Here is a 22,175-nt window from a genome sequence, read left to right as displayed (position 1 = left end):
AAGTTCATTGTTGGCTTAAGGGCTTCTTGACTGGGCACTTACTGAGAATAGTCTTTTCTCAGGAAGCTGACCAACTGCTTCACTAAAACCTACTCAGAATCAAACAAGTATGCAGCTAATATTCATAACTTCGAATACAAAAATGATACATGCATACAAATAGGATTAATAGATTCAGTAGATCATAACCTTTACAGAGATATGTTACATGGCATATGTAGCATAAAACACATTCTAGTTATGTCATATATACATTCATAAGTATATTTCCATAAAGCCTTAAGTCACAGGATAGTATCAACAAATTGCTGTGATGCACTTATTACATTAGTGGTGGTTGTTGGGATAAAACAGAAGTGGGCTTGATGTGCAAGCTTAATTGACAGAAAAACCTTCCTGTCAGAAAGTTAACATTTAAAGTTGCTGCTGTCTCCCGTCCCCAGGGTACTGTCAAACAGCTGCTGATGTTCTCTGAAGCAGAGGGGAATCCCTGCCTGTTGGATGTCTGCGGGAATTTCCTGGCTGTGGGAACGGACTTGGCTCACTTTAAAATCTTTGATCTCTCTCGCAGGTATTAATAAGCATTTACAAGGGTCTGAATCTATAACTCAGGTTTCTGTCTTTTCTTTTTTTTTCCTTTTTTACCTTAAGGGAATTTTGTACTAGTGAAAAATGCTAGACTGACAACCCTGGAGACTGAATTCATAGAATAAGTACATCAAAGGCAGTGGGAGTGCAGGCTTTTTCGTGGCCACGTGGGTACATGCCCTGTAGAGGTTATCTTGGCCTATTCAGTCCTTGGCTTCTTAAAAATATATATATGTATATATATTTTTTACTTTGTAGACTCCTGCCAAATTTTGCTGCTCTACCTTCAGTGTTTACAGGGAGAAGCTGAGGTTAGAAGACCCAGCCTTACCTAGTGAGGTGTATTGCCAGGTCAATAGTATCTGATAAACTGATGTTTTATACACTCACAAACCACTCTTGTGAGAAGTTGACCCTTTTGTATTCTCAAGTTCTTCTTCAAATGCTTGTTCATGTCAATTCCAATCAGGTGTGAGCACACTACATGCACGCCAGCTGGAAGATTTTTCCCCTAGCAGTATCTGCAGGGTTGGTCTGGGTGCCCCCTGGAGTTGCGCCTTCGTGGCACCCAATATAGAGCCCTGCTGACTTGACCCCCCCGCCTCAGTTCCTTCTTACTACCTGTGATGGCTAGCTGGAACTCCACTGCTCTCGCTTCAGCAAGCGTGTGCTTCGCATTATCACCCTTTGTATATATAGTTAGAATTGGTAGTAGAGTAGTTACACTTAGTGTAGATTGTTTTTCTCATAAGGTTCCTATGGGGGTTCCCCCCCCGGCCCCTGATGCTTTTCCCTGGCACCGGGGTATGCCTCAGTCCCCAGGCTTTAAGCCATGCTCAGACTGCGGCAGGCTTATGCTGAGAAATGACCCACACACTTCGTGCTTGAAGCGTCTCGGTGAGGGTAATCTTAGGGAGCGTTTTAAGATCTGTAGAGGGTTTTGCCCCAGGACCCTTAAAGACAGAGAACAGCGCCTCCGAGTTTTGCTTGTGGAAAACCCTTTGAACCACTAACGACGTGCTCCCTGCTCTACCTCTCGTACAAGGTGGTGTTTCTGGTAGTAATAACTTCAGCCAGGAGGGTGTTTGAGCTCAAGACCCTAACATCAGAGCTTCCTTACACAGTGTTCTTTAAGGACAAGAACTGTTCTGGCCTCACCCAGCTTTCCTCCTGAAAGTTGTCTACCAATTTCACATCAACCAGGACATCTTCCTCCCAGTGTTCTATCCTAAGCCTCACACAAGTGGCAGGGAGCAGAGGTTTCATTCGTTGGATGTCTGCAAAGCATTAGCCTTTTAAATCGAGAGAACAAATCCATTCCGGAAGTGCATTCAACTATTCGTGGCTGTGGCAGACAGAATGAAGGGTCTTCCAGTCTCATCTCAACTAATTTCATCGTGGATCATGTCCTGCATCCGAGAGTGCTATAACCTGGCAGGGGTACCTCTCCCTCTGCTCACTGCGCTCTCCATCAGGGCTCAGGCTTCTTCAGCTGCATTCCTGGTGCAGGTTCCCTCCCAAGAAATATGCAGAGCGGTGACGTGGTCCTCCATACATACTTTCACCGTGCATTATGCGATTACCCAGCAGGGCAGAGATGATGCGGCCTTCGGTAGAGTGGTGCTCCAATCAGTGGACAACTCCGACCCTGCCTCCTGAACTTACGCTTGGGAGTCACCTGATTGGAATTGACATGAACAAGCACGCAAAGAAGAAAAAAGTAACTCACCTTCTCGTAACTGATGTTCTTTAAGATGTGTTGTTCATGTCCATTCCAATACCCACCCTCCTACCCTGCTGACGGAGCAGCTGGCAAGAAGGAATTGAGGGGGGGTCAGGTCAGCAGGGCCCTATATTGAGCATCATGAAGGCACGACTCCAGGGGGTGGGGTGCCCAGACAGACCCTAGGGCTACTGCTAAGGGAAAAAATCTTCTGACTGTTGTGCACGTGGCTTGCGCACACCTGATTGGAATGGACATGAAGAACACATCTCAAAGAACAATAGTTACGAGAAGGTGGGTAACCTTTTTTTCCAGGTCTGAGATTTGGGATCAAGGGTAATGGCTTCAGTGATGTCACTGCTGCTTCTTCATGAGTATGAATCCTCAGTGAGGACTTGGGACTCTCAATCCCAGAGAGCAAGAAATTCATGCACTGTTGTAAGCAACACATATAGCGTATTCAGGGCTTCCCGATCTTCAGTGTTTGTTTCCATCATTACTCCAATTATCAATGAGTATTTCTTTGGGGATAAATACAATGTTGTTACTGGAGTGGAGTTTGCATGGCTTATCTTTTTTTTTTTTTCCCCCTAGAGGGAAGGGAAACTTGAAATAATTACCCTTTTCCCCACAATGATTCCCATCTGGGGTGACACTGAGTAACAGCATCATGGTTTGTTACTGTCATTCACTAGCCAAAGCCTTCTGTAGTAAGGCTGATGATGGCTCAATGAGTAGCTTGATACTCTCCCACGTAGGAAACCTGGCTTTAGGAACAGAACAGGGAGTTTCGCAGCTCTGTCTGAGAACATAAGCACTTTTGGGCAGTGGGGGAGGAGTCCACAGAAACTTTCTCAAGGCGTTGACTTCAATCTATAAAGTGAATTGGGTCTTGGATACTTAAGACTATCTTTTTCCCTTTGTTCTTAGTAGTTGAGAACAATTTGGATATTTCTACTGCCAGCCTGTAAGTACAAACATAGGACGAGTAGAGGGTCCTCAACTTTGGAATTCACTTCCTCTATTGAATCAAAAGAGCCTAAGTTTCTTGACCTACAGGGCAGGGTGTAAGGTTCTCCCCCACCCCCACCCCCTCCCCCTTTTTTTTTTGGAACTTTTCCTGAGGTGAAGTACTTGATTAAATTCTGAAATGAGTGAGAGTTTAATTAATATTAGTCATACTGTTATGTTGAAGTGTGCTTCTACTCTGACAAGTGACTGTGTCAAACCTGTACATTTTGACTCCACACTTCTGCTCCTTGTGCGTGTTCAGAACCTTTTATCTGTTGACAGTTAGTGACGAAATAAGTTTGAGAACCCTTCAGAACCAAGAGGGTAAGCTGATGTCTGTTCTTTCTTATGTATCTTATATATCATCAGCAGAACAATTTGCAAAACTCCTGTCAGTCAAACCTGTGAAAACCCATTGGCAGCACTGGCATTGCACAGGTATCACAGAGGGCCTAATTTGAAAACCCTGGGTTTGTGCAGGGTATCACTATGACTTGTGGGGCCTTTATTATTGGTGTTGATGTTGGAGATTGAAAGAACCCAGCTTAACTCTCAGATGTCAGGCTGAATTTTTAGGGCTGTAAAAAAAAAAACAACTTGTTTTCTTGTAAAGTGAGCATATTTGATCTGGAATTAACGAGACAATAAATAGAACCCCAGAATGTTATTTTTATATATGAATTCAGAGGCCATGCCTGGTTTTCATTTTATAAATCTAAAAATAAATACTGTCACTCTTGTTAGCTGTATCCCAGTGACTGATAGGAAGTGTTCTCTCAGGCAGAGTGAATGCTGTTACTGTTGCTGCTGCAGTAGGAAGGATTGATTGGGTATAGGGAGAAAGGACGACAAAAGTGTGAACAGTTCAGTCTCTTAGGCTATGTCTACACTGCCCAGCAGTTCAGACTATGAGGATGTGAATGTAGTACTGTTTTGAGAGGACTAAGTTAATATGAACTAGGATCCTTTTAGTTCATGCTTGCGTTACCCACACCGGGGTCTTACAGCACAGCAGCACTTTGGTGCACACTGCTGGTCGAATGCCTGGAGTCCAAACTGCAAGGCAGTGTAGACAAGCCCTTAGAACTTTTCTACATGGAGAAACTGACTAGCATAGCTGAAGTGGAATAACTATTCCACTATAGTTATGCCAGTATAACTTTCTCATGGGGACGCAATAGTTATTCCACTTCAGCTATGCCAGTCAATTTCCCCATGTAGACAAATTCTACTTCTCCTGAAACAGGGTGGCAGGATTTTCTTGTTGCAGATGTTGGAACACTGCAGAACATTTAAGTTTACTTCTGCTGTGTTTAAGCCTCTAAGGGGAAGCTAGAGTCTTGGACAAAAGGTGAGAAGACGTCAAATATTTGAGTCCTGTGCCCTATTTGATTATTAAAGGTCTTTTTTGAAGTTTGAAAAATATTTTTAACTGTTTTTCAAGTACTGACACTTGGCACCACATGAATCACTATTGTCTGTCCCCACAGAGAGGCAAAAGTGCACTGCAGTAGTAAGAACTTGACTGAGCTTTTTCCTGGCCTCGGGGGCATTGCATCGGTTAAGTGCAATTCTTATGGCAACAAAGTCAGCATCCTCGTCAACAAGGTGAGACAGGACTCTCCACATACCACAATGAGGTCTGAATGTGACACCAAATGCCAGACTAGCTATAATGCAGAGATAAAGTGGGTTAACTTCTCTAATTTAAACCCACATTGGCTATGCTCTGTTTTCAGGAATCAGAATTTCTGGGGTAAGCATTGATAGAAGCAGTAAAAGTTTTTGTAGGTCCAAGGGCTCTATTGTCCCATCTCTGGCCATTGGAGATATTTGCTAATAGAAGTTGCGGATTGGCCAAATGCCATTATAGGAAATCTCATCATATTATCCTCTCCATAAATTTATCAAGCTCATTCTTAAAATGAGTGAGGTTTTTTGCCTGCACTATGCCCCTTGGAAGGCTTTTCCAGAACTTCATTCCTCTGATGGTGAGAAACCTTTATCTAATTTCAAGCCTAAACTTATTGATGGCCATTTGTTCTTGTGCCAACATTGGCTCTTAACTTAAATTAAATTAACCTCTCTCTCCCTCTGATATTTATCCCTTTCATATATTTACAGAGAGCAATCGTATCTCCCTCATCCTTTGTTCTGTTAAGGAGCTTGGTTTGTTTAGCCTAAGTCTCCTTTTGTAAGGTAGGTTCTCCATTGCGCTGATCATCTTAGTAGCCTTGTCTGCACCTGTTCCAGTTAGAATTCATCTTTCTTAAACATGGGATACCAGAATTGCACACAGTATTCCAGATCAAGTCTCATCAGTGCCTTGTATAATGGTAATAAACCTTCCCGGTCTCTACTGGAAATCTCTCGCCTGATGCATCCTAGCATTGCATGAGCCTTTGTCAAGGCTGCATCACGTTGGTGGCTCATAGTCATCCTGTGATCGACCAATACACAAGGGCTTTCTCCTCCTCTGAGACTTCCAACAGATGCCTCCCTATCTTATAGGAGAAATTCTTGTTGTTAGTCCCTACATGCATGACCCTGGACTTTGCACTATTCAATTTCATCCCATTACTATAGTTTTCAAGGTCATCCAAATCTTCTTCCTCTTCCTCCAAAGAGCATCTTTGCCAGCAGGCTGGCTAACCTAGTGAGGAGGGCTTTAAACTAGGTTCACCGGGGGACGGAGACCAAAGCCCTGAGGTAAGTGGGAAAGCGGGATTCCGGGAGGAAGCACAGGCAGGAATGTCTGTGAGGGGAGGGCTCCTGCCTCATACTGGGAATGAGGGGCGATCAACAGGTTATCTCAAGTGCTTATATACAAATGCACAAAGCCTTGGAAACAAGCAGGGAGAACTGGAGGTCCTGGTGATGTCAAGGAACTATGACGTGATTGGAGTAACAGAGACTTGGTGGGATAACTCACATGACTGGAGTACAGTCATGGATGGTTATAAACTGTTTAGGAAGGACAGGCAGGGCAGAAAAGGTGGGGGAGTAGCACTGTATGTAAGGGAGCAGTATGACTGCTCAGAGCTCCGGTACGAAACTGTGGAAAAACCTGAGTGTCTCTGGATTAAGTTTAGAAGTGTGTGCAACAAGAGTGATGTAGTGGTGGGAGTCTGCTATAGACCACCGGACCAGGGGGATGAGGTGGATGAGGCTTTCTTCCGGCAACTCACGGAAGCTACTAGATCGCATGCCCTGATTCTCATGGGTGACTTTAATTTTCCTGATATCTGCTGGGAGAGCAATACAGCGGTGCATAGACAATCCAGGAAGTTTTTGGAAAGCGTAGGGGACAATTTCCTGGTGCAAGTGCTAGGGGAGCCAACTAGGGGGGGCGCTTTTCTTGACCTGCTGCTCACAAACCAGGTAGAATTAGTGGGGGAAGCAAAAGTGGATGGGAATCTGGGAGGCAGTGACCATGAGTTGGTTGAGTTCAGGATCCTGACGCAGGGAAGAAAGGTAAGCAGCAGGATACGGACCCTGGACTTCAGGAAAGCAGACTTCGACTCCCTCAGGGAACAGATGGCCAGGATCCCCTGGGGGACTAACATGAAGGGGAAGGGAGTCCAGGAGAGCTGGCTGTATTTCAAGGAATCCCTGTTGAGGTTACAGGGACAAACCATCCCGATGAGTCGAAAGAATAGTAAATATGGCAGGCGACCAGCTTGGCTTAATGGTGAAATCCTAGCGGATCTTAAACATAAAAAAGAAGCTTACAAGAAGTGGAAGGTTGGACATATGACCAGGGAAGAGTATAAAAATATTGCTCGGGCATGTAGGAAAGATATCAGGAGGGCCAAATCGCACCTGGAGCTGCAGCTAGCAAGAGATGTCAAGAGTAACAAGAAGGGTTTCTTCAGGTATGTTGGCAACAAGAAGAAAGCCAAGGAAAGTGTGGGCCCCTTACTGAATGAGGGAGGCAAGCTAGTGACAGAGGATGTGGAAAAAGCTAATGTGCTCAATGCTTTTTTTGCCTCTGTTTTCACTAACAAGGTCAGCTCCCAGACTGCTGCGCTGGGCATCACAAAATGGGGAAGAGATGGCCAGCCCTCTGTAGAGATAGAGGTGGTTAGGGACTACTTAGAAAAGCTGGACGTGCACAAGTCCATGGGGCCGGACGAATTGCATCCGAGAGTGCTGAAGGAATTGGCGGCTGTGATTGCAGAGCCCTTGGCCATTATCTTTGAAAACTCGTGGCGAACGGGGGAAGTCCCGGATGACTGGAAAAAGGCTAATGTAGTGCCCATCTTTAAAAAAGGGAAGAAGGAGGATCCTGGGAACTACAGGCCAGTCAGCCTCACCTCAGTCCCTGGAAAAATCATGGAGCAGGTCCTCAAAGAATCAATCCTGAAGCACTTAGAGGAGAGGAAAGTGATCAGGAACAGTCAGCATGGATTCACCAAGGGAAGGTCATGCCTGACTAATCTAATCGCCTTTTATGATGAGATTACTGGTTCTGTGGATGAAGGGAAAGCAGTGGATGTATTGTTTCTTGACTTTAGCAAAGCTTTTGACACGGTCTCCCACAGCATTCTTGTCAGCAAGTTAAGGAAGTATGGGCTGGATGAATGCACTACAAGGTGGGTAGAAAGCTGGCTAGATTGTCAGGCTCAACGGGTAGTGATCAATGGCTCCATGTCTAGTTGGCAGCCGGTGTCAAGTGGAGTGCCCCAGGGGTCGGTCCTGGGGCCGGTTTTGTTCAATATCTTCATAAATGATCTGGAGGATGGTGTGGATTGCACTCTCAGCAAATTTGCGGATGATACTAAACTGGGAGGAGTGGTAGATACGCTGGAGGGGAGGGATAGGATACAGAAGGACCTAGACAAATTGGAGGATTGGGCCAAAAGAAATCTGATGAGGTTCAATAAGGATAAGTGCAGGGTCCTGCACTTAGGACGGAAGAACCCAATGCACCGCTACAGACTAGGGACCGAATGGCTAGGCAGCAGTTCTGCGGAAAAGGACCTAGGGGTGACAGTGGACGAGAAGCTGGATATGAGTCAGCAGTGTGCCCTTGTTGCCAAGAAGGCCAATGGATTTTGGGATGTATAACTAGGGGCATAGCGAGCAGATCGAGGGACGTGATCGTTCCCCTCTATTCGACACTGGTGAGGCCTCATCTGGAGTACTGTGTCCAGTTTTGGGCCCCACACTACAAGAAGGATGTGGATAAATTGGAAAGAGTCCAGCGAAGGGCAACAAAAATGATTAGGGGTCTAGAGCACATGACTTATGAGGAGAGGCTGAGGGAGCTGGGATTGTTTAGTCTGCAGAAGAGAAGAATGAGGGGGGATTTGATAGCTGCTTTCAACTACCTGAAAGGGGGTTCCAAAGAGGATGGCTCTAGACTGTTCTCAATGGTAGCAGATGACAGAACGAGGAGTAATGGTCTCAAGTTGCAATGGGGGAGGTTTAGATTGGATATTAGGAAAAACTTTTTCACTAAGAGGGTGGTGAAACACTGGAATGCATTACCTAGGGAGGTGGTAGAATCTCCTTCCTTACAGGTTTTTAAGGTCAGGCTTGACAAAGCCCTGGCTGGGATGATTTAACTGGGACTTGGTCCTGCTTTGAGCAGGGGGTTGGACTAGATGACCTTCTGGGGTCCCTTCCAACCCTGATATTCTATGATTCTATGATTCTTGAATGATATTCTGGTCCTCCTCCATATAGGCAGTACCTCACAACTTTCTGTCATTTGCTAATTTTATTAGCACACTCCCACTTTTTGTGCCAAGGCCATGAATGAAAATGTTAAATAAGATGGTACCAATACTGATCCTTGAGGCACTCCTCTAGTATCATAGAATCACAGAATATCAGGGTTGGAAGGGATCTCAGGAGGTCATCTAGTCCAACCCCCTGCTCAGAGCAGGACCAATCCCCAACTAAATCATCCCAGCCAGGGCTTTGTCAAGCCTGACCTTAAAAACTTCTTAGGTAACGCATTCCAGTGCTTCACCACCCTCCTAGTGAAAAAGTTTTTCCTAATATCCAACCTAAACCTCCCCCACTGCAACTTGAGACCATTACTTCTTGTTCTGTCATCAGCTACCACTGAGAACAGTCTAGATCCATCCTCTTTGGAACCCCCTTTCAGGTTGTTGAAAGCAGCTATCAAATCCCCCCTCATTCTTCTCTTCCGCAGACTAAACAATCCCAGTTCCCTCAGCTTCTCCTCATAAGTCATGTGTTCCAGTCCCCTAATCATTTTTGTTGCCCTCCACTGGACTCTTTCCAATTTTTCCATATCCTTCTTGTAGTGTGGGGCCCAAAACTGGACACAGGACTCCAGATGAGGCCTCACCAATGTCGAATAGAGGGGAACAATCACGTCCTTCAATCTGCTGGAAATGCACCTACTTATACATCCCAAAATGCCATTGGCAACAAGGGCACACTGTCGACTCATATCCAGCTTCTCGTCCACTGTAACCCCTAGGTCCTTTTCTGCAGAATTGGTGCCGAGCCATTCGGTCCCTAGTCTGTAGCGGTGCATGGGATTCTTCCGTCCTAAGTGCAGGACTCTGCACTTGTCCTTGTTGAACCTCATCAGATTTCTTTTGACCCAATCCTCTAATTTGTCTAGGTCCCTCTGTATCCTATCCCTACCCTCCAGCATATCTACCTCTCCTCCCAGTTTAGTGTCATCTGCAAACTTGCTGAGAGTGCAATCCACACCATCCTCCAGATCATTTATGAAGATATTGAACAAAGCCGGCCCGAGGACCGACCCTTGGGGCACTCCACTTGATACCGCCTGCCAACTAGACATGCAGCCATTGATCACTACCCGTTGATCCCGACAATCTAGCCAACTGTCTGTCCACTTTATAGTCCATTCATCCAGCCCATACTTCTTTAACTTGCTGGCAAGAATACTGTGGGAGACCGTGTCAAAGGCTTTGCTAAAGTCAAGGAACAACATGTCCACTGCTTTCCCCTCATCCATAGAGCCAGTTATCTCGTCATAGAAGGCAATTAGATTAGTCAGGCATGACTTGCCCGTGGTGAATCCATACTGACTGTTTCTGATCACTTTCCTCTCCTCAAAGTGTTTCAGAATTGATTCCTTGAGGACCTGCTCAAAGATTTTTCCAGGGACTGAGGTGAGTAACCTCTCTCCAGCCTGGCAGTTCACCTTTCAGCATGACCCGTTGTAGTCTTCCCTTTAACCAGTTCCTTACCCACCTTTGGATTCTGGTATTAATCCCCATTTTCTCCAAATTAACTAATAATTTCCCACGTGGAACTATATCAAATGCTTTACTTGAAATCCAGGTAGATTAGATCTAGTACATTTTCTTTGAGAAGATAACTGATTTCCTAGACAAAGAAAGAGATCAGGTTGGTCTGGTACGAACTCCCTTTTATAAAACATTTATTTTATCCCAGTTGCCGTTTGCCTCTAGGCCTTTAATTACTCTCTCTTTCGAAATTTGTTCTAAGACCTTGTATACAATTGAGGTCAGTGTGACGGGGCTGGGACTCACCACCGCAGTGCCTCCCGTTGGTAACTCTGGGAATTAGCTCAGTCCATGTGGAGCACCCTCCATTGGTGGTGTCCCATCCGTTTTTCGCCCTCTGTTGGCGTCTGGACCAGCGTTGCTCCCTTCTCTCACGGTGTCCTCTTCAGGCCACTGCCCTCTGGCAGTGCCCCCAAGTCCACACTCACCCCCTTCCAGGGCGGGGCAGGGACGGGGGGTTAACAGCAGTCTTTCCAGTTCACTCCTGCTGCAGTGGCCAACCACAACCCCTGTAGTCTAGCCCCTCTGTTCAAGGGCTAGTTGCAGTCTGTCATGGGCACCCTTCCACAGCCAGGTGCTGTACAAGGAGGAAGGGGGGGACCCAGGCCCGCCCACTACTCTGGGTCCTGACCCAAGGACCCTCTAATGGCAGCCTCCCTGCCCTCCTTCTCTCCCCTGGTCTAACTGTCCCTGGGCCACTTCCCCTCTGGCCCTTCGCACCCTCTAGGCCCTTTCTATCAGGGCCCGCAGTCTGGCAGGTATTGGGCCAGAGCCCTTCTATGCTCCCCCGAGCCTGCCTAGCATGGCTCTGTCCGAGGTGCTTGTCTCCTGCTCAGGAGACAGAACTTCCCCCATGAAGGTCTGGGACAGACTGCCTGCTCCTTTCCTGGGCAGCCTTTATATAAGGCCTAGCCTAGCCCTGATTGGCTGGCTGTAATACTGGCCCTGATTGGCTCCCAGTAGGCCTTTTCCTGATTGGGTGCCCTTCTGTGCAGCTGCTCTGGCCTACTCTAGCCCTGTCTCTCATAGGGGTGGGGCAGTTGCCCCACCACAGTCACACTAACAGGCCTGTAGTTTCCCATATGATATTTTTCCCCTTTCTTAAGTATAGGTACTATATTTGCAATTCTCCAGTCATAGGGTACAACCCCTAAGTTTACAAATTCATAAAAAAAACTTGCTTTGGGGTTTGCAGTTTCTTGTGCCAGTTCCTTTAATGTTTTTGGATGGAGATTATCCAGGTTCCCCCATTTGGTCCCATTAAGCTGTTTGAGTTTGGCTTCCGCCTCGTATGTGGTAATTTCTGCTTCCATATCCTTGTTCCTATTAGCCACCCTGCCACTGCCCTCAAGTTCCTCATTACCTTTATTAAAAACTGAGGCAAAGTATTCATGTAGGTGTTGGGTCATATCTAGATTATCTTTAATCTCCATCCCAACATCAGTGTTTAGCAGTCCCACTTCTTTCATTGCTTTCTTTTTATTTGTTATGTCTAAAGAACTTTTAACTATTGGTTTTAATTTCCTTTGCCAGGTCCAATTCTCTTGGCTTTTGGCAATTCTCATTTTTCCCCTGGACTTTCTGACCACCAGGAGATAGCTTTCCTTGCTGATCTATCCCTTCTTCTTTGCCTTGTAGGCTTTTTATTAATAATCTGTTTGGAACACTTGTTCATCCAGTTTGGTCTGCAATTCTTCCCTACAAATGTTTCTCTTTGCTTGGGATACAGGCTTCAAATAGTTTCTGCAACGTTAACTTAAATCATTTCAAGCCTCCTCCACATTCAGATCCTTGAGTTCTTCAGGCCTGTCCATTTCCCTAACTAATTCCCTTAATTGTTTGAAGTTTGCTCTTTTGAAATCAAGCACCCTAGTTGCAGACCTATTTTTGTTTATCCTTCCATTTAGTTTAAATTGAATTAACTTATGATCATTCAAATTAAGGTTGTTCTGTATATCCAGTTCTTCTATGAGGTCCTCGCTACTTACCAATACTAAATCTAAAATGGCATCACCTCTTGTTGGTTCAGTGACTATTTGGTGAAGAAATCTGTTGGCTATCACATCCAGGAATATCTGCGTCTTACATTTATTAGTAGCACTAGTCCTCCAATTTATATCGGGAAATTAAAGTCTCCCATAATCGCATAATTCCCAGTACCTTTTATTTCATTAAAAATATTAGCGGCCTCTCTTCATATTCAAATCGGGTCCTGGGGGTTTGTAGCACCCCCAAGCACTATTCCAGTGGAGCCTCTGTTACCATTTTTCCCATAGTGATTTTGACCTAAACTGATTTCATTTTATCCATTCCATCATTTCTAATTTCTTTAAGTCTTCCTCATCACTAATATACAATGCTACTCCACCATCTTTACCTTTATTTTTGTCTTTCCTGAACAGCACATATCCTTCAATATATGTATTCCAGTCATAACTACTTTCTACCATGTTTTCATTATCCCTATAATATCTGATTTCACTTACCGCACCAGTAGTTCTAGTTCCTCCATTTTGTTACCCAGGCCCCTTGCATTTGTGTACAGGCATCTTTCTTGTTTCTGCTTGGCTTCACCCAGATTCCTCGCCCATTTACGTACAGTCATTTTACTATCAGTGTTGCCTATTTGACTGTTACTGTCATTGGTATTGGCACTATCTTTCTTTCTGTCATCTGTTCTCCTACCCTCTGTTTTTCCTTTCTCCATTGCTATATTCGCTTTTACTTGATTTTCCTTCCTCTCAATATTAAAATCAGGTGTGGATATTACATGAGCATCTCCCAACTGTCTTAGCCGAATTCCTAGTTTAAAGCTCTTTTAATGAGTTGTGCAAACCTCCATCCTAGAAGTCTGTTGCCCTTCCTACATGGATGGATGCCCATCCTATGAGAACAGTCTTCTGTCTGTTAATGCCTCCCAATAGTGGAATGTCCCAAAGCCCTCTTTATAGCACCATTAGTTGAGCCATCTGTTGATCATCATAATCTTGTCTTGTCTTCGCTCTCCTCTTCTAGGGACAGGTAGAATCCCTCTGAAGATCACCTGAGTGTTCATTTCTTTCAGCACCTTCCCCAGCCTGGCATAGTTTTCCTAGCTGTGTCTGAGCAAGAATCTAGCAGTATCATTTGTTCCCACATGAAAGACAGTCAATGGATTCTTTCCTACTCCCATTAGGATCCTCTTCTGTCTTAGGACACATCCCATATCTTAGCTCCTGGCAGACAGCACACCCTTCTGTTCTCCAGATCAGCTCTGGTGACAGGCCTGTTGTTCTTAGTAGGGAGTCCCCAGTTATGTAGACTTGCCTCTTCTTGTTGTTGGCATGATTGTCCGGCCTTCCCTCTTTTGTTCTTTCTGGCTGCAAGTCTTCTTGTTGTCTGTTCTCACTTGCAATCTTCTACAAGTTGTCCTCTATCCTCCTGGGTCTCTGAACTCTGGCTAGCTCTATTGTCTCTTCCCCTCTTCTTGTAGGACTAGCCTCTCTTCTCTTCTTCCTTGCTCTCCCATCTTCTGTTACTGCCTGCCTCTCCCCTTCATTTTCCAATTCAGCAAGCCTGTTCCTCAGCTCTGTTTCTCCTTCACTAGCTGGTTTTTCCTCTGCCTTATTCTCGAAGTCACATGCTTCCACTGTCCACTTTCTTCATCCAGCAGTCTACCCTCACAGTTCCCTCGTCCAGCATGCATCTGCAATTCATGAAGTTTCCTTTCAGCCTCCTCTCTCTTTCTCTCCATCACCTGCTCAAATCTCCTTTGAAACTCTAGGTTTCTAGCTGCAACTCCAAACCTCAGATCTTCTTTTCCATCAGCTCTATCAGGTGGCACTTCATACAAACAAAGCACCTTTCCAGTACCCTCTCCAGAATAATGTACATCCCCACAACTTCCATATCCAGTCATATTCACTAACTCTTCCATTCCTTGGGTCACCTCTATAGCTGCCATAGCCTTCCCTGCTAATCTACTGTGAAGAAGGAAAAAAGAACCCCCAAAACCAAACAAACAAAAACTGCCCTCCCACCCCCAAATCCCCCACTCGGACTCCTTTGTTTTCAGGTGTTTGTTGGCTCCTGTGCTGCTGGCTGGCCTGTGGGCTGCCTTTATAGGCCAGCTGAATTTTACCGTGCTGGTCTCTTCTACTGCTGGCTCTAACTCCTTCTCTTTTCCCCTGCCATAGGCTGATGAGAGTCTTGACTCTAAGATCTGTTTCTATGATGTTGAAATGGACACAGTCAAATTCTTTGATTTCAAGGCTGGACAAGGGGATGGTGGAGCCGTGCCTTCCTACTCTGGAGAAGAGCCTGAAAAGTAAGAAAACTTCATTTTGGAAAGTCTGGCTTGTGGCTTTAGGATAGGAATCTAATTTACCAAAACAAGCCATTCCTTGATGCTGGAAGAACCCTGCACAAATTAGCGAGTTGCTCTGATTTAACTAAGTTTGTTTTTTTAACTGATTTTACTTAAATCGGGACAAAAACTGTGTGTGGATAAATCTTGTTCGGGCTTCCTTTCTCCACCTTTTAGTGGAACATTTTGTTGATAACCACATTTATCCCTGTTGCATATGTAGAAGAGAAAAATAATTACTGGTGAGGCCTCTGTTTTCTCTTTCCCTTTACACTGATACTTAGCATTTATGGTCATGCTTTGTTTTCAAAGCACTATGCGAACATTAATTAACCCTCACAGGTATTGTGAATCTACCTAGGATTTTATATGGCCCTGATCTTGGTGGTATGTAAATGCCTGAGGTATGCAAGTAAGTGTTAGCTCCATTTTACAGATGGTGGAAGTGAAGCATAGAAAGTGATTGACTTGTCCAAGGCTGTGCAAAAAGTCATTGGCAAAGCCAAGATAAAAATGCGGGCATTCCTGGGTTACTGCGCTGTGCTCAATCCACTAGACCACAACACCTCTCTGTTTTTTAAAAAAATGCTGAGTTTAGTACTTGTGAAAATCGCTGATTTTGACACACCTCAAGAAGTCTCCTATTTGCAGCCTGAGTACTGAGTAAGCAGCTGCAGCAGTGCTGGCTCCCTCATTGTGTCTCAACTTCAACATAGAGGAACCACCTCTCTGGATCAGAGGGCAGATCTGTCTTTATGGCTTGTTCATTCATTGATCTCTTTGCTCAGATCCCCAATGACGGTACACATTTTGTTTAGTTTTGTGCAAGAGGTATGGGCACTTTTCCATCAAGAACAGAACTCATTTTGCATAGGCCACCAAACGGCCATCAAATCAGACCTCTTGATTGCTACTGAGCTGGGTTTGAACCCGTGACCTAAATGGGTAAGACACTACATGTATGTCTATATTGCAGCTGAGAAGTGTAATTTCCAGTTTGCATAGACATACCTGCACTAGCTCTGTCTGAGCTAATATGCTAAAAATAGCAGTGAGGCCATGGCAGCTCATGTGAGTCACCTGAATACATACCTAGGGCCTCTGATGGGTTTGTACTCAGGTGGCTAGTCTGAACCACTGCCCATGCCACCATAGCCACACTGCTATTTTTAGCACGCTAGCTCTGAATGAGCTGGCGCATGTATGTCTATCTGAGTGGAGAATTATACCTCCCAGCTGCAGTGTAGATGTATCCTTAGTGTTTGCTGCTTGGCTAAGTGTTTATCTGCATTTGTGCTATCGTTAGCTTTTATCTATATAAATGTTTATTGTTCCTGGTATTTAAAAAAAAACAAACAAAAAAAACCCACTCATACAGGACAGACTAAAAGTAGTGCAGTGTCAGATAGATAATGTGCTAATGAAACTTGCAATGCTGTTTAGGAGGCATTGAAAATTGTGATTTGTACAGTTGATGTTGAAATGCAGTGAATTTTATATTTGATGAGTGAGTGCAGATAAAGGAGTCTGTTTAACTCCTTGCTTCTGACAGGATTATTCAATATAAACATGGAGTAACCAGTCCGTTGTCTAATTCAGTCTCCAGCCTGCCCTGGTTTAGTGGGTGCTTTTCACCGCCTCACTGCCCAGTCCTGTTGGCCCTGTACTTCCTTGTCTTCTGGCTAGCTTAATCCACTTGGCCTGCATGTGCACAAGGAGCAAGTAAAAAGAAAGTGAGACTGATGAAATATGACTATAAGTCTCTGTATTAATTGCATATTTCAGTCTGTATCTCAAAATGTTATTTGTGTGCTTGACTTCTAAGATGGTGATGTTTAGACTGAGAGTGTGATTCCCAGTGCAGGGAGACATACTCGTGCTAGCTGTGATGGAGCTCATGGGGTAAAAATAGAATGTGGCCGTGGCAGCGCAGCCAGCGGATGGGGCTAGCAGTCCTGAGTATATGCCTTTGGCTTTGGACAGGTACATGCTCTGGGAGGCCAGCCCCTTCTGTTGGTCACACTGCCATGACTACAGTCTGTTTTTTGTGTTGCTAGATCAATTAGGCTAGTGCAAGTATGTCTCTTTGAGATGGAACTCACACCCGCAGCTTGAAGTATAGACATACCCTGACAAAGGTGGTCAGACTGTTTCAACATCCTCCCCTAAAGGTGAAACACCGTTGTGAAGCCATTGATTAAAACCCAATGTGGATCTAACTGCCCAAACAATGAAGCAGTCATTGTAAGTACATTCTCTTGAACAGGCCCTGGTGGATTCTCCCTCAGACTGGGAAAAACAGGCCTGATCTACATTTAAAAGTTAAGTCTATATAGCTACATTGGTCTGGGGTGTGAGAAAACAAACCCTGATCCACATAACTGTATGCCAAGCTAGCCTCCAGCATAGATTCAGCTATGTTGATGGACGAATGCTTCTCGTGACCTAGCTACCATCACTCAGGGAGGTGGCATTCCTACACCGATGGAAAAAACCCCTTCCATTGGTGTAGGCTGTGTGTACTACAGGATTATGCCAGCATAGCTACATAGCTATGCTGCTGTAATACTTGTAATGTAGACGTGACTACAGTCTCTTATTTTATTTCTGAATATGAGTGCCCTCACAAAGGTTTAATGTGCTTTAATTAATGCACTTAATTCCCTTTAATTACACATCTTAAATTAATTCAATTTAACTTCGCATGTTAAACCCTCAGGCCTTGTCTGCACACACAAATAGTTAAAGTGGTACAACCCCCCCACCCCTACCATCTCTTAGAGAGGTGAATTAACTACTTCGATAGAAAAGACCCTTTCGTTGATGGAGGAAGCTTCTACGCTACAGTGGCACAGTTGCACCAATGTGGCTATGCCTCTATAGTGGCTGTAGTGTAGACATGCCCTTAGACACCTTTATACCCATATTACTGTGTCCACACTTGGGATTGGACCAGATAACTATTTCAGTTAAAAAAAAAAAAAAACCCCAAACATCCAGTTAGCCAAAAAATTCACATTGATACAAAAACTGTGTGTGGAGCAGGTCTCAGGCACCAGGAGGCTTCACATCTGAGGCCTGAAACAAAGCAGCAAACACAGGCAGGGGCGGTGAGTTATATACACTCATGGTGCCTGGGCTCCAGCAATATTCAGGGCCCGGGGGCCTGGCTCAACCAATGTTTGGGGCCGGGTCTCTCCCCTGGCCCCGCCTGCCGCCTCCCCGCACATCCCCCGAATGTCCTCTGGCCCCCACTTGCGGCCCCCACTCACCTCCCCGGCCCCCACCTCACGCTGACTCTCTCTGCTGTCCCCGCATCAACTGCTGCTGCAGGGTCCTAATGCCCCCCATTCACTAATGGCAGGGCAGGCTGCCCTTACCCTGCCCTTTTACCCTAGCCCTGAGCCTCTCCAATCCCCCAAACCCCTCAGCCCCAGCCAGAGCCCTCATCCCCCCGCACCCTAATCCTCTGCCCCAGCCCTGAGCCCCCTCCCACACCCCAAACCTCTCATCCTCAGCCCCACAGCCCTCACCCCTGCACCCCCTCCTATCCCCAAACTCCCTCCCAGAGCCTACACCCCCTCCCCCTTCCCACACACCCCCTCCTGACCCTAAACTCCCTCCCAGAGCCTGCACCCCCTCCCTCTGCACCCCCTCCAAGCCCAAACTCCCTCCCAGAGCGTGCACCCCTCACCCCCTCCTACACCCCCAGCCCAGAGCCTCCATCCAAATGCCATCCCAGAGCCTGCACCCCTCACCCCCTCCTGCACCCCCATCCCCAGCCCAGAGCCTATACCCAACATCCAAACTCCATCCCAGAGTCTGCACCCCAGACCCCCTCCCCCACCCAAATTCCCTCCCAGAGCCTGCATCCTGCACCCTAATCCCCAGCCCAGGGCCTGCACCCCAGACCTCCTCCCCCCACCCAAACTCCCTCCCAGAGCCTTAGGCAGGTGGGGGACGGAGTTTGGGGGGGGTGCGGGTTCTGGGCACCACCAAAATTTCTACAAACCTGCCACCTCTGAACACAGGTGCCAGACCTGCAGGGTGTTCAGTGATTGGTATAATCTGGGTGATGTACTCAGGTATGGTCTAAGAATGGAAGAACTGTGAGATTCCACCCAAAGGCAGGTAAGGCAAAAGGCTGATCACTGAGTTGAGTGCGCACTGCAAGTGAAGATGTTGTTCTAATGCAGATAGGCATACCCATGCCAGCTTTAATCTAGTTAGCCTGAATAGCAATAGTAGTAAAGACATGGTAGTATGGGCAAGCTGCCTGAGTGCTACTGGAGGCCCTGGGCACATACTTGGGTTCTGTGTCTGCACTGCAGCCTGTGCAACCATATCTTTACTCTATTGTTACCCATACTAGCTCCAGTTATACCTTCATTTGCTGTGTAGACATACCCTCAGAGAAAACAGAGGCAGACGAACAGGCAGCTAGCCTCATAACTGTGACAGACACTGAGGTTAGTCACTGCAGTTGGAGTCCTTGGTTCTTTTCCTGAACACAGCTCCCTCTGTGCTGACTTTGTTTGCAAAAAGTTAATCATCATTACCCATCTCCAAGAAGAGGTGATACCAGAGGGAAGATGAGAAGTCAGTCAAACCAAGTCTCTTCCGTTCACTGTTAGATTTTACTCCTGGCGGAACTCTGTGCCAAAAAATTCAAATTCTGCACCAAAAAATGCAAAATTCTGCATATTTTATTTGTCAAAATAATCCAATTTATTAAAACTACCTTACAGAAAAAAAAATCACAATAACTTCAGCATTTCCTAAACACATGAAAGTTAAGTTACAAATACTTGGTAACTAAGATTCTGCGTTCCAGTTAGGATCCTGGATTTTCATTTAAATTACATTACTTTTATTTTGGTGTTCTGTAAAATAGAATGTCGCTTTAAATTGCTCAGACTTTCACACAAGAAAGTCCTACAGTTTTGCTAATAATTGTCCTGCATTTTTTTAAAATGGATAAGTAAAATAGATCCTGAGCTGTAATCTAACCCCATTGTGCCTCTCTGGCACAGGGAAAAAGTGAGAAAGCACCTAGACCTTCCTAGCTGAGGATTTTGTTACTGTCATTTACAATAAGGCTTCTTTACACCGCTCAGGCAAGGTAAAGACTTAGTTGACTTAATTGACTAAGAATGGGAACTTGACTAAGAATGGGAACAATTAACTAACAATGGAACAATTGGGAATGGAATGGGAACAATTAACTAACATTAGCAGCCTGCCTGTATAGTTGTTACATTTCTGCTCTGCCTCAGGGACAGAGCCCGCTTCACACAGCCCTACATCTCTAAGCTCAGGATGCAACAGTAAGTCTCTCTCATTCATTCGCAGGCAGGTGCCCAGCCCCACCCCCTTAACATCTCTCGGTGGACACGGACACACGCGCGCACACACACACAGACACACACACAGACACACGCCCAGCCTCTCTCCTCCCCCCTGCTGTGATCTGCTCTCTGCTGTTGGCTGCTCCAAGCAGACCAGGGGTGAAAGTAAGTCGAGTGACTTACCTGTACACTGGTGCCAGCTCTGGCCCCTGGAAGGGGCGGGGCCTAGGGCAGAAGGGGTGGGGCTGAGAGGGTCAGAGCCAGCCCCAGCCCACCCTGTAAGGTAAGTGCTCCCTCCCCTCCCACCAGGGTAGCAGTAGCAGCCCGGGGCTCCGGCAGCTATTTAAAGGGCCCAGGGCTCCCCTGCTTCTACTGCCCAGGTCCTTTAAATAGCCCCTGGAGTAGTGGCGGCGGGGCTCTGGCGGCTATTTAAAGGGCTGGGGTGGTAGAAGCAGAGGAGCCCCAGGCCCTTTAAATAGCCACCGGAGCCCCGCAGCTGCTACCCTAGGGCTCCAGCAGCGGGGCTCTGGAGGCAATGTAAAGGGCCTGGGGCTCCAGCCACTGCTGGGAGCCCCAGGCCCTTTAAATTGCCCCCTAGGGAAGCCGGGCTGCCCCAGTACGGTGCACTGACTCTTGCCGGTACACCGTACTGGGGCGTACCAGCTTACTTTTACCTCTGAAGCAGACACACCCGGGCTGCTGTGGGAGGGGCGTGTGTTCCCCACAGATTTCTTTTACTCCCCCATTTTTCTGCAGGGGAGCCAAGGAATCTGAAGAAGCCGTCAGGAAGAGGACTCTGAAGCCTCATTAGTGTCACTCACCCTCTTCGAACTAAGAGGAGGAGGCACTGGGCCCTTCGAGCCAGTCGCTCTCAGCCAAGCACGGAGGAGCTCCTCTGGTATTGCCGACTAGTGCTTGGCCCCAGGGCTAGTGGTGTCCCCCATGGCAGTTCTGGAACCCATGGGGGTTTCCGTGGGCACCTGGGACTCTCGTCCAGCGCTCTGTGTCAGGCGCATCAGACAGGTGATTGGTGACTGTCTCCTGTCCTCCCCTGGCATCGGACGCAGGGTCGGAGCGCAGTGCCCAGGAGCCTTCTACCGGGGTGGAGACTAAGGAAGAGGTGGAAGTGGCGCCCACTCTTCCCCCGGCCCCTGCCTCATCATCATCGTTTGATGAGGCAGTGGCAGAACCATCCTAGTCAGTGCTTCAGGATGATGCTAAGGCACATCAGGAGCTGCTAAAGAGGGTGGCAGCAAGCCTGGTCTTACAGGTGGGGGAGTTAGCAGAACCCTCCGATGGCCTGTTCGACATCCTGGCCATGGTAGCCCCATCCAAGGTGTCCCTGCTATGGGATCAGAATATTTGTACATTCACCCTGCCCCAAACTCCCTCATGGTATCTGTGGTCAACGAGAGAGATAGACAGGGCAACCAAGCCTGACTCCCAGAAATAAAGACGGCAAGAGGCTTGACTTGTTGGGAGGAAGGTTTATTCATGTGCCAGCTTCCAGCTCAGCGTGGCTAAACACCAGGCCCTCCTTGGCAGATATGATTTTAATGTTTGGCAGTCTATTGCCAAATTCGTGGATGCACTGCCCGAGGACTCCAGGACAGAGTTCCTGGTTATCTTCAAGGAGGAAAAAATAGTGGCGAGAACCTCCCTCTAGCATTCGTGGGTTTGTTGGGTGGTGAGGAGGTTTTCTTTAGCCACAGCTGCTCTAGCGTTCTTGGGTTTGTTGGGTGGTGAGGAGGTTTTAGGTTTTCTTTAGCCACAGCTGTGGCTAAAGAAAACCTCCTCACCACCCAACAAACCCACGAACTGTAGCTAAAGAAAACCTCCTCCCCACCCAACAAACCCACGAACGCTAGAGGGAGGCTCTCGCCACCATTTTTTCC

General features: G+C 46.6%; 2 protein-coding genes across 12 annotated transcripts in view; one reads left to right on the top strand and one right to left on the bottom strand.

The window, feature by feature from the left end:
- Positions 1–22,175, top strand: part of IFT140 (intraflagellar transport 140) — a 248,909-nt gene that overhangs the window by 116,056 nt on the left and 110,678 nt on the right. For 9 of the 11 annotated variants that reach the window (XM_043523716.1, XM_043523714.1, XM_043523715.1 and 6 more), the window contains 3 exons: positions 444–571; positions 4,813–4,930; positions 14,763–14,893. In XM_043523716.1, the coding sequence (XP_043379651.1) occupies positions 444–571; positions 4,813–4,930; positions 14,763–14,893 (377 nt within the window). The remainder of the gene's footprint in view (positions 1–443; positions 572–4,812; positions 4,931–14,762; positions 14,894–22,175) is intronic. The other 2 variants (XM_043523717.1, XM_043523718.1) reach the window with 1 other exon arrangement.
- Positions 1–22,175, bottom strand: part of TMEM204 (transmembrane protein 204) — a 112,847-nt gene that overhangs the window by 14,598 nt on the left and 76,074 nt on the right. The gene's annotated exons all lie outside the window — the stretch shown is intronic.

The sequence above is a fragment of the Chelonia mydas genome, chromosome 10 (assembly GCF_015237465.2).
Source record: "Chelonia mydas isolate rCheMyd1 chromosome 10, rCheMyd1.pri.v2, whole genome shotgun sequence".
NCBI lineage: Eukaryota > Metazoa > Chordata > Testudines > Cheloniidae > Chelonia > Chelonia mydas.
Note: the sequence above shows the minus strand (reverse complement) of the source record. Positions and strands in the feature narration are given on the sequence as shown.